General features: G+C 37.2%; 1 protein-coding gene across 1 annotated transcript in view; it reads left to right on the top strand.

Moving 5' to 3' along the window:
• The window catches only part of LOC121408794 (clustered mitochondria protein homolog), a 56507-nt gene that overhangs the window by 15315 nt on the left and 21095 nt on the right, over nt 1-20097 (top strand). The window contains exons 2-8 of the mRNA XM_041600429.1: nt 607-976; nt 4872-5043; nt 10615-10749; nt 14656-14856; nt 17072-17156; nt 19149-19274; nt 19813-19916. Coding sequence (XP_041456363.1) covers nt 650-976; nt 4872-5043; nt 10615-10749; nt 14656-14856; nt 17072-17156; nt 19149-19274; nt 19813-19916 — 1150 coding nt within the window. The 5' untranslated portion in view covers nt 607-649. The remainder of the gene's footprint in view (nt 1-606; nt 977-4871; nt 5044-10614; nt 10750-14655; nt 14857-17071; nt 17157-19148; nt 19275-19812; nt 19917-20097) is intronic.

Genomic DNA, 20097 nt, shown 5'->3' on the forward strand with positions numbered 1-20097 from the left:
TGGGAATCTGCCAAGAATTCTGACGAGTGATTGCGTTTACCACTCATGAGCGAAAAGAAATCTGATACAGAAGTGTGCACGGTTCATGACCTTGTACTATGTTGAGTTAAATGTTGTTACGGGAAGGGGCATGCTGATTGACTTAAGTGTGTCTTTCTTGACGAAAATAGCTGGATGAGTTTTACCAAGAACAAGAGGAGCCTTAGAGTTTTGCTGGATCAGACAAAGTATCGCAATCGCATTGTTGCACAGGAAATGCGATGATGAATTTTGTTGGAAGTGAAAGTGTGTGACAATTTAGAGTTGTGTGATTTGGGGAAAGCACTATCATAGATATAGATCAAATTTAAACTCAGACTGATGTTACCTCTAATTCTGAGAGAGAAAAGACATATCAAAATGTAACTGCTCCTGTCGAGATGTGGAGAGTATCTACATGTTATTGCAACTTGTTTACACTGTTTCTGTTCTTGGGATGGTGGTATATTTTGGAACCAAGTAACATAGATTTTGAGTTTGTGCAACATTTTAAATCTGAAATAATGTTTTTGTGTGACTTTTTAATTTAAGTAATATTTCTAATATATTCATTAATTGCATTTACAGATTTGACAAACAATTGTGACGTCTTGGAGATATTTGCCAGATTATGGCAGAACCTGCCCCTATAGTCAACGGAGTGGACAACCCGCATCCCTTACCCATCAACGGTGCTGATGATGGCGCAGGCAGCAGCGGAGATGTGACCCCAAACAGTGAGGACAGCGGCGTGGACTGTATGCATGTCGATGCATTAGAACTCAAGGAGGCGGTTGCTAATGGCAACAGCAGGAGAGATGCTGTAGAGGAGGAAGGGAAGGAGGAAGGAACAGAGGAAGAGAAGAAGGATGCAAAGGTTGAAGATGTGATTGTGATCCAGGATGCAGCATTCATGGTGAAGCTTGTGCCTCCGTCTGGTGAACCGTTTGAACTTCAGGTGAGTTGATGATAAAGTCATTATGAGATATTTACTCCAGATATAATTTTTGTCAGGTTGCTTTCTTGAAATGATCAAAAGACATTGGATTAATAATTTAAAGGGGCTTGCACTATTCCTTATACAAAGTTGTGACAACTAAGATGAACAGTTTTTGTTTGTTTTTTGTTCGTGGGTATATTCATGCCAAAAGACTATCCTGTGATTGAAATGACCAAAGCATTGGTTACTCCTGAATATTCAAATCAAATCTTAACAAAAAAATGGATAAGATTTTAAAGCTGTCTTATAAATCAAATCCTTGTTCATTTCATGGAACATTAACATGTCAATTGATATTCTATTTTTATTACCCAAAATGCACAAGTTTTGGTTTCTGGTCTCATTTTAAGAACTCTTTTAGAAAGCGACCATTTTAAATTGTAAACTGAACAAAATATCCAGATTGTTCTTTGGGTTGGGGCAGTATGTATGGAAGATTTTTGAAGGGGGGGGGGAGGTTTCAAGCTGAATGAAATGTTGACAACCACAAAAAAGGTCTTCACCAAAAATTTGTGTTTGTAACCAACAGAAATTTGACAAGGGTTCTTTTGGTATAAACAAATTAAAGGGGGAAGGGTTGAACACCTGTAACCCCCCCCCCCTGCGTACGCCTCTGATTTTGGGGTGGGGGATCTGTTCATATTCTGTAACAAATTTGGTTTAAACCAGTACTTACATAGTAAACCTAGAGTAGTAGTGAACAGGATATTAGTAATTACCTGGTTTGCTGACTCTTTTCTCAACTTACACTTTCCTTTTTGTTATTAGGTTAGCGACACCAGAATTCGAATTCATGGGCATGATGAAGGAGTATAAAGGGAAAGAATATTGTTAATGTTAATATTTCATTCAAGCCCGAGTCAAACCAGTTTGTCCAACAGTGCCAGATTGAGGCTGGCGATAGCCATAGTAATACATGAAAACCATACAGTGTATAAACCTTTTTGTAAGATTCAACGTTGATAACTCCCAATAAGATTTCACACTTGTCACAAAAAAGTTACAATGTAACTAAAAACTTAAATATGTATGTACACTAATAAAAAAGGGTACATGGACATGTAGACCTGTACATGCTTGTCTCCATTCCCTGTTCAGCCACGTGTTTGTGAAGACCTTGTTGACTCATATGCCCTGTTGTCAAGCATCGTCACCAAACTGCAGGGAGAAGATCATTACACGTGGTGGTAGACTCTCGTCTGGGACCAATGTCTAATTGAGATGTAATAACTACCTCCTGCTGCCCTTTCTGACCCTTACAGCTGTGAGAATCATTTCTTATACAACAAGAAAGGAAGAAAAGTGTCTGAAGAAAAAAAAAAGCACAGTGTAGCTGCTTGCACATTACTGATAACAAACCGGTGTTTAGTATTTGGCATGTGCCAAACAGTAAATGTGTGATGAAACTTTGCATTGCCTTTGTGTCTGCATAAAAGAAGAGTGTTCTATTAAGGTACATGTAATTCTAGTTACAATTTGCAGTTTCCTGTCGGTGGTGTTTTTTTAGTGGAGCAAGGCTGTGAGAATAAATGAGGCTTGATAGCCAGTCTCATCGCGAACCACTTTCTGTAGATGGTGTCCCTAGATAGTCTGAATCAGATTCAACAAATTTAGACCTGATAATTGAATCAGGGTGGAACACTGTGCAAATTCTACAACTTCCGCACATTTGGTTCGGTCAAGGGTGATCTACATGTAGTGTAGTGCTGTTAAGAAAGCATGAGTGTTTGTTGAGTGAGCACCACAGGACTAAGTGTTCCACACTATCTCCGAGGGACATCTTAAATCCAGTCAGAAGACACTATTAAATTGTGAATTTTTCTACAATTTTCTAGTTAGCTGTTGTGCCAATTCAGATTTTTTTGGGGATATTTATATGCCAAATTAAACATTGAACCCTTGAAAGTCGCAATGATTGAATAAATTTATTACCTCATGAAGTGGATGTTGTGGTTAGCCATTTCCAATTTGAATGGCTTACATGAAATCAAGTACATGTAGATCTGATTTCATGTGTGACAAAAAAAGTGGGATTAAGCATTTTGTTTTGAAAGGGGGGTTCCCCAAGATCATAAATGCATGTCTGCAGGTACTTTCAGACTGACTCGATCATCAAAATTCCTGTTGATGTACATGTATGAGAAGTTGCTTAGGCCAAAAAGTAACTGATTAATACCAATTCTCGTTTTTCGCATTCTAGGGTACATTCATACCCAGCCAAAACCATGCTCTTTCACATTTTCACTTTAGGTCAATGTGCTCTGAGCTTATTCTGTTATTCAGGACCCAAAGTACTAGTAATAGCATTTCAATGTCAGCTGTACTTTTTTCAGCAAGCGTATACAGGTACAGAAAGAGCCTACATAAAGAGGTCATCAGAACTAGGCTGATCCTTGGTGTCGTGGTTACATATACATGTAGGCCTAGTATTACTTTGTGTGTTAGGACTTGTGATGTATACTGTGATAATTTTTTTTCAGGAAATGCTATTCATTGCTACAAACCTTCCTGATTTTGGATAAGAAAAAGTTAAATAAATGACCTCGCCAGCATCCTTGCTGCATAAAATGTACCTTGGTTGAACATTTTTCTGTGACAATCTTTTTGCATGAACATGTTCAGTTTTACTCCAATTGAAACCTTGATTTGATTGGCTGTTGGGTTATCTTGCAATGTTATTTGATGCTAAAATCAAGTGTTTTATTTTTTCTTAGGGTGGGTTTTTCACCAGGTATGCAAACATTTTACTGACCTATTGGAATAAAAAGTACATGTATTAAAAAGGCCAAACTCCAAATTTGATCGCATTCGCTCATGTGCCATGGGAAAGTTGCAATCATTGTTGTATTGTACAAGCCAAAAAGTTTCTCTGACTCTGGCAACTTATGCCTTGATCTTCTGTAAACTTCATTTGAGAAAGTGATGTTGCTATTGTAAGTGACACAGTTAATGTCACAAAATTAAAATCTATTGTTTGATTTTATTAGCTGAAAGTGGTTTTTCATGGGTGTGCCATTGTTTGGCCAAAAATAAGAGTGGAGCCCCCCCAAAAAAAATTGTAGGTATGCGCTCTATTTGTCCAAAGTTACTGAGCCATTTTGAAACGATGTCCTAAAGAAAGAAATGTCCTATTTTTGAAGGGTGAGGAAACTACTTGTCAAGAATTTTAACATCACCCCTTTGACATCAGCCATATGTAGAAACCGTGGCAATCCTGCATTTTTGTGGTACTTTACATGTACATCTGTAATATTGCGGCAATGGTATATAAATGAATCCCTCTCTCTGTTCATGTCTCTTTCTCATTCCATCCATTTGTAACCTGTCTGTCTGATTTGTTGTTAGATTTTGTTTGATATTAAGTAAGTCTTTTTTGTGTGTGTCTGTGATACTTGTTGGTGAGTCATCAAAAGTGGTACTGGGGATTCCAATCTTTTGTCTGTCTGTCTCTTCATCTATTATTATCCTCTCTATCCGTCTGATTCTCTTGACAAATGAGTTCTCAAGAGATGATGGTACAGGAGATAGGTGAGTCCTCAAGAGATGGTACAGGAGATTAAATAAGTATATTTGTCTGTCTGTCTCCTTGTCTTTTCATTATTGATTCCTCTGTCTTTCTGATTCTCTTGATAGGTGAGTCCTGTAAGAGATGGTACAGGAGAAATAATAAGTATATTTGTCTGTCTCTTTGTCTTTTCATTATTAATATCTCTGTCTCTCTGATTCTCTGTCTCTCTGATTCTCTTGATAGGTGAGTCCTGAAGAGATGGTACAGGATAAATAATACATATATTTGTCTATCTGTCTCTTTGTCTTATTTTGAATATCTCTGTCTCTCTGATTCTCTTGATAGGTGAGTCCACAAGAGATGGTCCAGGAGATTCATCAAGTATTGATGGACCGTGAAGACACCTGCCATCGGACTTGCTTTTCCCTTCAGCTTGATGGCAATGTCCTGGACAACTTTGCTGAACTCAAGAACATTGAAGGACTCAAAGATGGCTCCATTATCAAAGTTGTTGAAGGTAATTGATTTAAAGTTTGCTTTGTCATTTCAGCTAAAATGTCAAAACAAATTTTCCTTCTTTGTTTTAAAGGGTTTTCAAAGGGGTACTCCAGGCTGAAAATAATATGATTTGAATGGATAAAGAAAAATCAGGCAAACAAAACACTGAAGGCTACCTTAGCATTAAAAAAATATAAAAAGAACACAAGAAATATCCAAGCCCATAGCAGAGGACATTGAAGCAAGTCAGTCAGGCATGTAAGGACATGGCCTTGGATTAATATGAGCCCTGATTATCACAGTCTAAAAAACTGTCCCTACTAAAATGAAATACATTTTTCCTGCATTTTTCTTCACCACATCACCTCTTTGTATCCTTTTTGAGTGAGCAACTTCTTCTTTCCCAGTATATAGTTTGCAGTTGATCTTCTGAAATATTAGTTATTTCCTTTCAATTCTTTTATTTTTGAAAGAACGACATCAAACAAAATAAATGCTGATTTCAAAGGGATATATATCATTTTTTTTTCTTCATCAAACATGTAATGAAAGTTCATGTATTAAAACAAAATTTACAATGGATTTATTGGGATTAAGTTGTAAAGAGAGGTTTGTATAAAGTTGAATATTTTTTTTTGAATCTCTTCACAAATGAATTATGATGTAAACAATTGATTTAGTCTTTGACTGATCAATTTGACATTAATGAAATAAAGTATGAACATCATTAGTCTATCAGAATGTTGTTAATATGTTTAAATATAATCCAAATAATGTTTCAATATCTGAGTATGTCTCATCTCCCGTTCTAATCTTATGATTCAACAGTATGGGGAATAGGCTCTCCCTTTAAAATACACATTATGTAACACTGCTTATATTCACCGAGTCCTTTAATGATTGTTTTGGTGTTACAAAATCCATGATCAGCTGATTGCGAAACGTTTGGCATGCCAGATTCAATGGGCTACCTCTGGCAGCATGAAGAATTATTCTGCTCTGATTGCCAGACAGAAATCTACGACCTCAGTGGCATATTACGGGGACCTGTCGGCTGTATTAATTGATATGGCATTATAAGCTTGTGATGAGATCAGCAGTGCTTGAATGGATTTTGGTTTTCCTCTCTTATTTTGTTGTTGAATGTCTCTTCTAGCATTTCTCTTTTTTTAATTCTGTATTGGGTAACAACCAGCAATGTATGTTTTATTGCAAAAAGTTTTCATTGTTTGTGAAGTTCTCGCTATCAATTCTGACCTTTTTAAAGCAACTTTATCAAAACCATTCGTTTCCTGTGCCTGAGCAATTCAATTTATGCTTTAACACTTTGAGCCCTATGCCTAATATAAAACTGGTGCTTAATGGAAAATAAGATTTTAAGAGTTATGGGCAGCACTGCTTTTGACGTCTCCAAATTCCCTTTATCAGCTATCGACTGTTCCTGCCTTTCATGTCAAACATTTGTCTAAATCAGGACATCACATCATAATTTCATACATGAAGCATCATTCACAATGATTGACTATCTGATTTAATGGCTATGTCACCATTAGCATTGCAGTTTCAATACCCTCATATCATAAGTATTTGATTGGAGGTTACAAGGCCACTTGTGCATCAACTCACCTCCTAGTATCAGTTTGTTTAAATATTCTTATCATGTATTCATTGATAAAGTGCTGAGTTCAGTAGTTCTTTACTTATGAGCTTATAGTTTTGAGGATATTTTACATGGGTGTACATGTAGACTGTAAATTTACAATAGTTCCAGGGTTAGTATATTTTTTTTTTTAATTTTTTTTTATCGATGTATAACATGTTATACCATCTGGTAATTGAGAAAAATAGAACCATATGCTGATTCTTTAAAGAGAAATTCCAGTAGTTGCAGTAAACACTGTTTTCATGAGAAAGTCTGTAAAACAAGGCTTAATTGTCAGTACAGTGTATATCATCGAGGATCTAGATCTGGTACAGTTACATTAACTGAACTTTGTGAAATCTTGAAATCTACGCTGAAAAATATTCACACCGAAGATCCCCAACACAGATAAGCGCAGGTGGGACAATGTATAATTATTGCTTAAAGCGTCGGGCCCGACGCCATACCCGAATCCTGTGCTTATTTGCTGATTTCTCAGCAATTACACAATTTCTTCCAGAATCCTTTGGCACATGCATTTTATTTATACAAACAGACACCTTGGTGGTCATTTCATTGGATTCTGTACGAACTCATTTTGATATCGTTACCAAAACTAGCATTTACCTTTAACTTAGATCAAGATTTTTGTTTATCTGACAACCACAAAGGATTTTTTTCTAGTTCTAGATAAAGCATGAATACTTTATTTTGTTCATAAATTGACCACTAAATTACAGAGCGTCAGAGACCTTGTTAGTGCTTTCTTTCAAATAGCGATCTTTTTTAAAAAAGAAATCTCAATAATATATGTGTGTACTCAATGGTGTGCATAGACTCAATATGTTCTGAATGCTTTATTCTTCTCCTGTTGGCAGTATTTTGATTAATTTGAGCCATACATATATTGCAGCCAGGATTTGTTATAAATAATGCAATAAACTGCTTTTCTGCTCTTGTCTGAAAACTCAGACTTCATTGACAGGCACGTCCAATAATAATGTAAACACGAAGATGTCCATGTTTGAATAGATATCAATTTGAATAGATTGGCTGATACGGCAGAATCTTGATTTTAGAATATAGTTTAATGAGATAAAGCTGTATACTCGCAACTGTTGATGAATTAAGGTAAGGTTGATAATCGGTTATCTTTCATGAGAGTTGAGTATTGACAAAATGGAAAATAAAGAGTGGGGGATGAATTTAATAGACTGAATATCAATAGTTGACGTTGTGCTCTGGGGTCGTATTCATAAAACTACTAACTCCTTGTACCTGGCAGATAAAGGGGATTGTTGAGGGGAAAAATGTTATTCACAAAACTTTCATACAATAGATACTCAAAAAATTTGATGAAATAAAACCACTGTGAAAATATCAGCTAATTGTACTTTTAAAGATAAAAAATATGGTATTGTTTGAATAGAGTGTGGGTAAGGAGGGAGCCGGATGCAGTGGGGTGGTGTAGGATGGGGTGATAAAATGTTTTGACTTTGGAGCTACATGTACATTGCATACATGTACATGTTTAAAGTTCATATTTACTCTGAATTGGATAAATACTAAATACAATCTGAAACAAACATTTCGGCATTTCGACCAAATTAGACTACCAGTTCGTGAGTAATGGTACAATGTACTCAGTGTGCATGCTTACATTATATATCAAGTCTTCATATACATGTACCACCAAAACTAAAGTTCATATTTACTGTTACTTCAACATATGCATATTTATACAGGTAATCAAACATTCAGAGCAAATAATGCACTTCACAATTTTTATTCTAAAAATATCTCGATGGAGTCTTCAACAGTCATCATTGCTTTCACTTGACCTTTTAGAGTTTCTTGTTCAAGGTCAAAAGAGGTTTATTTTATTTGTTTCAAACTTGCACGATGCAACTGTGTCTATACATATAGTCTGAACATGAAGTTTTAATCAGAGAATAAAAACTCATTGTAAGTTGACCATAGTCTGATCAGCCTTTTTATCCAGAATGTCTGCCTTCTTCTGAATGATCCTTCTTTTTGTAGTAATTTATGATGGTTTGGGGGAAAAGTATGATATTGCAGATATCTCATTTGCACTAAATCCAATACCTTTAATGGGTGTAGGGATTAATATTAGCAATATTGTTAACAATGGTTTAAAGAATATTTACACCAAAGAAATAGCACTCTGAGCCTTTATATATGGTGAATTAGAGCAAAAAGTATGATTTATGCATAAATTAGCATGATTAATCAATTTAAATTGTTCCGATGATTTCAGACAAATGAACCATACAGCATTGTAGATTGCATCCCACACTATTATCATGCCAATTTTCACGGCATCCGCGCGATTGGCGGCAAGGATCTCAAGGGAGGGGGGTTGAATCAATCCCCCCCAGTCATATAACACCCCAAAAAAACATGTGTACATATAAAAAATAATTGAACTATTTTGATTTTGGCAAAAGTCTTATCCTTTTGCATTCATGTAAAGGAAAAATTAAATTTGCATTAAAATTTCTGGATGTTTCTCTCTTCTCTCTAAGATTCAAGAGCCATTCTCAGGATACATGGAATATTTGGTACTCTTATTGAAGTTACTAAATAGGTTCATTATTGCGGATTGAAATAATCGCTAGAGGGTATTCATTTGTCTCGCAATCTACTATGGTCAACAAGGAAATTCGTGATCACTCTCGCAAAAAGTGTTCACTGGCTTTCTAGGAAATTTGTGATCACTCTCGCAAAAAGTGTTCACTAGCTTACAAGTTCACGAGCTTTCGAGTGCCGCTGCAACTCTTTATCCTTATCAAGTGACACGGATTGTCCGATATCGTACTCTATTTATACTAACCTCCAAGACCGTACGCACAAACGCGAGAACAATAGGTGGGCACTGATCCGTTGTGTGATTGGTCAGGAGTTATGCAAATAAGCCGGGGGTATATGCAAATACGCCGTGGGTCGGCAATATGCAAATGAGACCAAAATTGGCGGGCTCGCTAGTTTCCCGTGGGCGGGGGTTGACTGGCTGAGCGGTCCCTCGATCGGGGCCGGGAACGATCGGGTCGGCGTGCACTGCCAGGTAAGGGGGTATTGTGCTGTCGGATGGTTCGCATCCAGAAATCGGGGATGTCGATCCCGCTGTCTCTGTTGAAATTGTTAGGACAAAGACGTATACTAATAGCCTCCTTAATCCTGCGTGTATACCAATGTCTTTCTTTGGCAATGCAATGTACACCCTCCCAATCTGGGTGGTGTTGCTTCTCCCAAGCATGTTCTGCCACCGCGGATGTGTCGGTTCGCTGTAACCGAACATCGCGCTTGTGTTCAGAAATGCGTTCAACTATCGGTCGGGCTGTCTCTCCGATGTAAGACCCGTCACATCCCTGGCAAGGAATGTTGTATACTACGCCATCACGTCTGTGATCAGGGATAGGGTCTTTGGGGCGTACAAGCTGTTTGCGTAAGGTGGTGTCCGAGCGGAAAACCGTTCGGATACCGTGACCTTCTAATCGGCGTTTAAGTTGTTGTGAAAGACCATCTATGTATGGCAAGACTGTACAAGTCTTGAAAACCTTCTGATCCCTTGGTGGTTGTTTTTTCTTGAAAGTATTCTTGATAAAACGGCGTGGGTAGCCGTTACTGTATAAGGCGCCACGTGTGTGTGCTCTTTCTTTCGGGAGTTCAGGCGGGTGAGTTATACGTGCTGCTCTGTCGAACAGACATTTAATAAGACCCTTCTTGACAGATTTGTCGTGATGAGAATCATATGGTATGTATTGGTCTGTATGAGTGGGCTTGCGGTAGACAGAGGTGGAAAGTTTCCCGCCCTCGTGTCTTTGGACTAGCGCATCAAGGAAGTTATTGAAGTTATTTAGCATTCAAGAAAAAAACACATCAATTTGCATTATTCAATGTATTTTTTTTCCACTTTTACCATTCCAGAGCCCTACACAGTACGTGAAGCCCGGATACATGTCCGCCATGTTAGAGATCTGCTCAAGTCTCTGGATCCTTCAGATGCTTACAATGGTGTGGACTGCCAATCTCTCTCATTCTTATCCACAGTCCTCAGTGAAGGTATGTACATGTATGTAAAGCAGAATTGTTTTTAGGCACCTTGCCATATCTTAGCAAGAATTCTGCTGTAAATGTCATATTTGTCTTTCACAGTGGCATTCTAATACTTGGCAATGTCTTGTGAAGAGTTGTAATTGATTGAAGGTGGATTTTCACTTGTTAGGACATTCTTCGAGATGCCTAGAGATCTTGTGTGTAGCACAATAGAACAGAATTTGCTCACAATTCGGTGTATTCAAATTATGGTGCGCCATCTAAAATTTGCAGTGCATCATGGGAAAAAGAGGGACATCTGTTGCTCGTACTAAAGTGAATGCATGCATGCGATTATTCAGCTGGATATGCTGTTTACTAAGGTCCAGGAGGTAGGAGAGAAATTTGCCCACATATTTCTTTGCGAAATTTAGACCGTTATGGGTGAATTCTTGCCATATGGTTTTCATTTTTGATGAACGGGCACAATACGCTGCCTGCGCCTGCACACAATGACGATTCCAAAGTTAGACACTTGGCCTGTTCCCTTCAACTGATAGATGGCGCACCATATTGTGAATCCACCGAATTGATGTGATTACTCAGCATAAGTCACTTTCTTGTGACGTTTTTAATGACATGCTTTGTTCCATTACCTTCTCCGATGGTATTTTTTTAAATCTTGAAATGAAAAGCTTTTAAACAAATACCAGTAAGTAGATTTTGCAAAGCTTTTTTTGAGCTGTAGGGCAGTTAGTTTTTAATATTTTCTTCAATCAATCGTTATTAAAGAGAAAATTAGATAAGAAAATCGATTGGACTGGTTTCTTGAACCTCATTTAGTTTTCACCTCCCATGTGAGACCTGTGTTATTCTGTTACCATGATGCCTTCTAAGTTCATGTCTTTCGTTGATCAAGCAGCAATGTAAATGGGGCTCTTTGTACAGCTGGGGAACGACTTAAAGGATTTGAGCCTGTTTTGATATAGGTGCTGATTGATGTGCACTTACCTCTTGCTAATGGAAAATATGAAATCATTTAACAATTCAAGGCTTAGACCCACTTCTTATTTTTTAGATCAGCTGAAAGAATAGTCACATAGGGTGGGATGTTGGAGCTATGAAACGATGAATAAAGATAATATATATTATTTTTTTTAATAACTCCTCTCCCCAAAGAAGTTCAGAACTCTAGAATGATTTAGAAATGATCAGCATTTACTCCTCAAATTAATATTTGTTAATACATGTTTTGTGCATAAGAACAACAACAAAAAAAATATGCTGCATATTAAGATATACTGTCCACCTTGCTTGTTGTCCACTGTTCCCCTCCTGCAATGTAGCTTGAATGGACTGCCTAGCTATAGACTTTACATATGTAAAATCAATGTGAAACTATATATTAATGGCTTGTAACATCAGAATGCTAGACTTAATTCTATATCTTGCTCTAATCTCTTAGCTTATTAATTTATTGTGTCTCCTACTCACCTAGGTCTCAATGTGATCTTGTCAAAACAGCCTAGTCTAATTCTGTATGATGATCTGTAATAGATACATGTACCAAGTCTTGAGTTTAAAGGGGAACTAAACTCTAAAGTGATTCCACACAGTAGATATCTTGCCATAGGGCCATGTTCATTTAGGATATATGTGTTTTATAAACACATTTTTCACAAACAGTCAAGAGTGTATTGTGAATATTGGTAAAAATATGTTAATTTGATCTTTATTAGAAAATGAGGAATGCTTTTCTTGGCAAGTATTGTGAGAAGAATGTTGTGAAGAGAAGCAGAAAATTGTCTTCTGGTACAAGACCACAAATATTTTTATAAAAATGTTGCACCCTTGGTAAGGATCCGAGAACCATTTGACTATTTTGAGTTTGGTGCTGTCCAAATTGGCTGTGGTATACTGGCTTAAAGTGACAATGTCTTTAATGATAGGGGTACATTGACAGTTCATTGGGGATCATTGATATGTGTATCTGTTCAAACAAGTCATAACCCATTACCAATTCTGACTGGCAGTCGCTCCAGCTAAGATGTTTCATGTGAAATATTAGACTATTGCTGAAAGTAAACCTGCTATCCCCTGATTAAGCTGATTTTTCAGATCAGCAATTTTCAGTCAGGACTCTGCTGTCTTTCATAATCTTTCTCCTATTGCCTTACCTATGTAACATGGAAGTTCAGGGTCTTTTATTTATTAAGTTGAACCATGGACCTACTACATGGTTGAACCTAGCATGGTCAGTCTGTGCTCACTCCATATTTGGCCTATATGGAACTAGGAAGTGTTTTACAAGGCATCTTGTGAGTGATTTTTCAATGACAATTTTGCTCTCTGCCAATCAGATGCAAGGATTTCAGTAGCTTGTAACATAGTGATCATCACAGTCAAGATGCCTCGTGGAACCCTCCTCTGGTCTGTTCTTAATCACAAGACATGGCTGGCCGATGCTGTGATATAACAAACGCTGATCTTGGGTTTAATAACCTCCTACCTTTAGTCCGTCTCTCTCAATGGGGGTAAATCTCAGTGGAACGGGATGCGCTCCCTCTGGTATTTACATCCATCCATCACAGCCAGAAGGGAATAAGTAGGGTCATTGAAATTTGGGTCATTAGTCCAGTGATCTTACCTCTTTATCTTTAGAATGGTAATATGATACTATCATTTTGGCAAGTTGCCAGTTAGAGTTTCATCTCCCCCCCCTTCTTCAACCCTATTTACCCCATCCATGGGGTATTGGGCTGTAAATGTACATGTAAATAAGAAGAAAACCAAGGATAATTATATCCTGTTTTTTTTTCATTTGGCAAGGCATTTTGGAAAGGCATCACACTCACAGGAGGATAAATGTTTGATCCCAAATAAAATGTGAATTGCTCAGCATCAAAATTAATGTGGACCATTCTGTTCCTGGCCCTTTCAAATTCATTATACCATAGAAACAGTTTGCCAATAGCCCACATTCCATAATACTAATTTCAGAAAGGGATATATTACAAATAAGCCTTTCCATGTTTTATTCTGAATGGCATCGTGCATTCTCTCTTCTGTAACATTAAGAATATTGATAATGTGTATTGCTCGACCGAGCTCGAACCTTTCTGCCTCTAAGATGAGAGAGAGGCCTAATGCGAATGTAAAGAGTCTAAGGCATGCTTAGCGGCATGTAGCATCCGAAAGGTTAGGGAATACTGTGCCAACTCTCTTTCTCTCTTAATATCAACACGTCATCCGTCTTATGACAGATGAAAGTACACAATGACACCAGGGGGCTGTTTCACAAAGAATTAAGCCTGACTAAAAATCATGCTTAATGCCCATCAAAAGCTTTGGTAAATGATCAGTAATATGAATTATACTTGAGTATCATCTAACATTCCAATATTTTGAAAGTGTAGTGGTTATTGGAAGCATTTTTAGCTGTTATCTGCTGTGATGCAAGCTAAAGCGAACTAGTTTGAGGTAAATCGGGCACAAACATTGCGTTAATGCCTGTGTAAGCAGCTTCCGGTTACCGGTACTTTTTTTTCTGGTCCCTTGCTCACATTGCTCATTGCCTCTCATCTTTGCTCATATGAATTTTTGTTGCGTTTAATTGCAGATGTTTTTGAAAAAAACTTTTTAAAAAATACTACCAAGCTAGAATGTAAGACCTCTGCATTAATCTGCTTGTTGACCTCGTTTTAGCTTGTTTCATTGCGTTATGTTGCATTTGACTGCATTCAGACTATCTGCATGCCCAAAACGCAAAGGTGCAAGCCAGGCTTAGTTCTGATGGGGATATACCTTATTAAAATGAAACTGGGATTATTTTAATTTTTTGGGCAAGTTAATTGAAGAGACCAGGGTCACCTCGTAATGAGATCTCTTCTCTGATTCTTATTAACCCTGATTTCTCTTGATCGCTTCCTTCAGTCGACCGGAAGCGCAGCAAATCCTCAGCGGCATCAGACGTGGTGGACTGCACACCTCCAGAGTTCATCATGCCATCATCCAAAGAGCGCCCCCTGTTGCCGATGCAGCCAGCATTTAAGGAGAACAACCGGTCTTTGAGTTGCCTCAAGGTGTTGACTCTGTCGGGATGGAATCCTCCCCCTGGGACGAGAAGGATGCATGGTAAGGAAAACAGAAAATCAATGTTTTTGTTACTTCTTTTAAAATCTGCAAAATATTTAATGATAGATATTGCTTTGGTTTTATGTAATGTCTTTATGGTCACAGTTTTAAAGAAGGTGAGACGTTTTTCAATTTCCTGGCTCCCTGTCTGAATTGACAAAATTTGAATTTTATTACTAATAAAATGGGAAAAGAGTTCTAAATCTGTTGTATGTTTTCCGTGAGGCCGTTCTCATTACACTTTCTAAAAGTAGTTTACTGGAAACCGATTTAGGAAACCAGTTTGGAAGATCACTTTGCTAGTGTTCCCACTTAATCATATGAAAGTGGTTTTAAAATCACTTCACGTGAAGCAATCTTGTTGCTATGAAAACACTCTCAGTGGGGTGACACGTTTCACGCAAAATTCGGAAACCGCAGCTTAGGCATTCTACATCTGTCGTGTGGAGTAGCGTGCTCAAAATGTGCGAAGATCACTTCCCTAATAATGGTTGTGTCCTCACGCTAAAACCAGTTTAACGAGGCAAAGTGATCTTGAAAACTACATCACGAGGTGGTTTTCTGAACCTGTTTTGAAGATCGCTTCGACTGTTCTCAATACAGTTTAAACTAGTTTTTAGTAAACTAGTTTTAGGAAGGTAGTGAGAACGTTGTCAGTGATGTGTAGACCATTGACTCAATCATGGCTCTATATTAACTGTATGTGATAGGTCATAATGTCATATCATGACATTGCTGTATTAATTTAAAGTAAATAAATTCGTCTTCAAGCAGCTTAAAGGTCATTTTGTTTAATCAATTTAAACAGATTAAAGTCTATAAGCTTGTCAGTTGTTTTTTGTTCTTTTATTGTATTTCCCTGATCTCCCGCCCTCCTCCTCTCTTTTGCCTTCCTTCCCTACTCTTCTCCTATTTTCTCCCTTTATTCCCTTGTCTCTACATGTATCTCTTGTGTTAAAGATCCGCTTCTCATTGTGCTACATGTAGATCTCTTTTTATTGACTTTTGAAGAGAGGAAGGTGTTTAAGGGGGGGGGGGGGGGGAGGGTTCATTTCCAGTCACCTCTCATTTATCAATGAAAGGATTAGATACAACTTTTGTGTTAATTAAAATAAAAAGTTCATTCAGTTTATAGACATAGCTAGACAGAAAGTGATTGGAAAATGTTGATTTGAATGCACTGAAGAATTAGTAAATGTTATCAGATTTGGATATATCATGAGCCTATGGCATATTCAGCTGATTACAATACCGTACCATTTCATGGGCAATGTTGTTTGTGAATCAATGGTGAGCATATCCAAATTATTGTGTCTAATCCGGCCAGAACCACACTGTCTTTAAATGCCAGTGATAAGAAATGTACTTGAGTCTGCTGAGAATTTCTGATCTTAAACTTGATTATTCAATTGGGTGAGACCACGTTTCTGTAAGGCACATTTCTGTATTGTACCACAATTAGGGAAAATGAAAAGCGCCACCAAATCTCAAGGCCCCAAGTCCTCAAGGCACTGATTGCCATGGCATGGCCCATACTGGCCTTGGATTATTGAATGATTATTTTTAGGCCAGGCGAACAAGGCGGTCCGTTGGTCACCGGTGCAATTTCTTCCAGACCAGTGGACTGCTAGAATTAAAATTCAGTGTTACCAAAGACTGAATATCAAACCACTTTTCAGGCCTTATCTTTTATTAGATTTCACCCCTATCTCTCAAATTGATCCAATAATAGTGGATGATCTGACAGTTTGGCACTGCCACATTCTGTTACAGAGATTTTTTTTATCACATGAATGAAAAAGAATAGGGATAAGAATGAGTGTGTTTTTGCCTTTATACTTCTGCACCACAAAATTGCTTGAATTTGCTTCAGTTAAAGTAAAAATGAGGCAAACTTATTTTTTAATTAGGAAAACAAAACAAAGCAACAACCAAATGAAACAGTTAAAACAATTACACAGGTCAGAAGATTAATTATATTTTAAAGCATTTTTTTTGTCATTGCCGATTTTGGTTTGAAGACACCATTCCAATGTGAATAGTCATGCCATAATAACTTTAATATTTATATTTTTATAAGTAAAGAAAAATATGACAAATTTTGTCGGTGCTGCTTTATGCATGGTTCGATACGGTTGAATTTGTAGCACACGATGGAGAATAAAGCTTGTTGATATTCTGTCATGTTGAAGTGTTTGACTGTCCTATTTTGTAGGTGATCTGATGTACCTGTATGTTGTGTGCTCAGAAGGAACATCATACCATCTCACAGCATCAACACGAGGCTTCTATATCAATCAGTAAGTAGAAAGGAGCTGTTATGTATTTGTTTTTCTTGCTTAATGTTTCAAGTCATGTTGCAAAGAGGCATACTGGTAAAACAAAAGTAAACTAAAATAGAACTACATAATAAAAATGATGAATGAATAAAATAAATCAGCAACTAATTAGATAGATAGATGGATGGATGGATGGGTGGATTGATAAATAAATAGTAATTAAAAGGGACAGTGAAAATATTTTGTGGATGTAATGTAATGTACCTTTCATTTCATCAATTACTTGTAAATGATATTCAAGGTGTAAAAGTGATACTTTTCTTCATAAATTATGCATATATTGTTTAAGAAATATATTTTGAGTGTAGAATGAGCAATAAACAATTATGTTTAATACAGTTTGATGTTGTGTAGAGTGCAGTGCCCAGGGTAGCTCTTTGATTACATTTACTGCAGACCAATCAATTAGAATGATGTATTATGAAATATCTGTCATGTAACAGTGACACATAACAACTCTCATGTGATCATCATCATTGCACAGACAATAACAAACCTGAATAATGACCACAGGATTCCATTGAATTAGCACAGGTCAGACTTTCAAGTACATCCAATTAGGCCCCATTCCTCACTGTTAGATTGTATCATCACGTCAGGATGAGAGTGAGAGAGAGAGAGAGGGGGGGGAGTGGGAAGAGATGAGAGTAGATAGAGAAGGAGAGGGAGAAAGAAGGAGAGAGAGACAGACAGATACAGATTCATAGAGAGAGACCGACAGACAGAAATAGAAAGGAAGAAGAATTTGAGAGGGGGCAGGTCTGTAAAGGTCATCTCGTCCACAGGCCAGTCAAGCCTGCTGAGAGGCCATGCCTGTATGTGTGTATTTGAGTTGCCTGTCAACATCATCTCGTTTTACGCGTCCAGTGCCAATTGGAGATCTCATTGGCTCGTGCGCCCGGTTTGTTTTAGGGTATCTTGTTTCTGGTGTGGATTGTGTTGTGCTGAACCCACCACATATTCCTTCAGTGTGTGTTTAATGCACAGCTAGATGTTTCAATGGAAACTTCATTCAATCCAAGTCCACCATCTTTCAATGACCTTGAAAAATATGGAGTTCTTACATGTTACCATGTACAGATTTAACTTATTGGGTGCATTTATCATCTCTCTTCTTTTAGAATTATGGTTTTAAAAATTGTCAAGGTTCTTTATACAGCTGATAATTTGAATGGTGTTTTGATTATGGGGTTCAAAAATCCTTTTTGTAATTTTGAATTTAAAGCATTTTGAATTGTGTTTCCACTAGTAGAAACATAGTTCTACATTAGCTGCAAGCTAAGAGGAATTAAGAAATGAATGAGAATGATGCTTGACTTGAAATTAGGAGAAAATATCAATTCATGGCATTTAAGCAAGGACTTAAATTGTTGAGTCTGGTATTAAAGCCGGGCTCAAACCAAACTTTCAATTATACTGATTATTTGATGATTGTGATGATGATGATGGTGATGATGATGATGGTAATGATGGTGATGGTGATGATGGTGACGGTAATGATGGTGATGATGATGATTATGATGATGATGGTGGTGATGGTGATGATGGTGATGGTAATGATGGTGATGGTGATGATGGTGGTGATGATGGTGGTGGTGGTGGTGGTGATGATGATGATGATGGTAATGATTGTGATGGTGATGATGATGATGATGATGATGATGATATTGATGAAGATGATCATGATGTTGGTATTGTTGATGGTATTGTTCTCAGCTATTGAAATCCATCAACATTGTCAGATGACAATGAAACCCCATCCTGATCAACCCCTAGAGTCTAATTGTCTAATACTAAATCTGTGGTAAAACCCAAATTCAACTGACCAAAAGCACCTTTCCCCTTGATTGTCATATTCATCTGCATCATCATCCATATTGAAAAAAAGAAATAGATAAATATGAGCAAGTCTTATCCACCTTACAATGACCTCTTATTACCTGACTTCATCAGATCGACCCAGGAAGTGTTCAACCCCAAACCAGCCGACCAGAAGCACCTATCTCATTCCCTAATTGAACTACTCAACAAAGTCAGTCCAAGCTTCAAGAAAAACTTTGCTCAACTCCTCAAGAAAAGGTAATGATAATATCAGAATGTTGAAACATTAATATTTTACAGTTCATGACTTAGGATGATTATGTTCTAGATGATATCTTTTGAAATAGTGATAAACACATGAAACAAAGCAAGTAACTTTTATTCATTATACAGAATATGATGTGCAATGTAAGGTAAATCAAGAAATGCACCAGACTAGATAGTTGTTATGTCAGTTATTGGGGAAATTAGCCTATTGTAGGTTTAGTTGCAATGTCAATTTTTTATTTAATGTAGTGTATAATCTGTCATTTTCATGATGGGTGCTTTTCATTTGCCATTGCGAAGCTAGTTTTGCTGTGTTGCTCAAATTTCAATCTCTGCATACTGGTATAGTTGCACATTTAGACAATACCAAAATGTAACAACATGTTCATGAGAAATACCGGTAGGTAAAAAAAAAATCAGTGAGTTTGTATACATTCAAAATGTTGGCTTAAATGCATTGATGATTGGCTGTAAAGAAATCAAAGATTTGGTATTAAGATATTCTTCTTGTTTTTCCTCTCACTTATAGATCTCAACGGCACCCGTTTGAGAGGGTACCCACCCCATTCCAGGTCTACTCATGGTTAGCCCCTCAGATGGAACACACTGTGGACTCCATAAGGGCAGAAGATGGTAAGATCTTTGGCATTATGAGCAGTGATGCCACATTTCTTGATATTTTGGAATTTCAGTTTTGTATTGTAATAAAAAAGCTTTCTATATCTGTAGGCAAAATGGTGGAGCCCCCTTAATGGACAAACTGAGTCAGTCCATGGGCTTCTTTTCTGTCTGTGATATTTTATGATAGGGAAGA

Source organism: Lytechinus variegatus, chromosome 2, assembly GCF_018143015.1.
Source record: "Lytechinus variegatus isolate NC3 chromosome 2, Lvar_3.0, whole genome shotgun sequence".
Classification (NCBI taxonomy): domain Eukaryota; kingdom Metazoa; phylum Echinodermata; class Echinoidea; order Temnopleuroida; family Toxopneustidae; genus Lytechinus; species Lytechinus variegatus.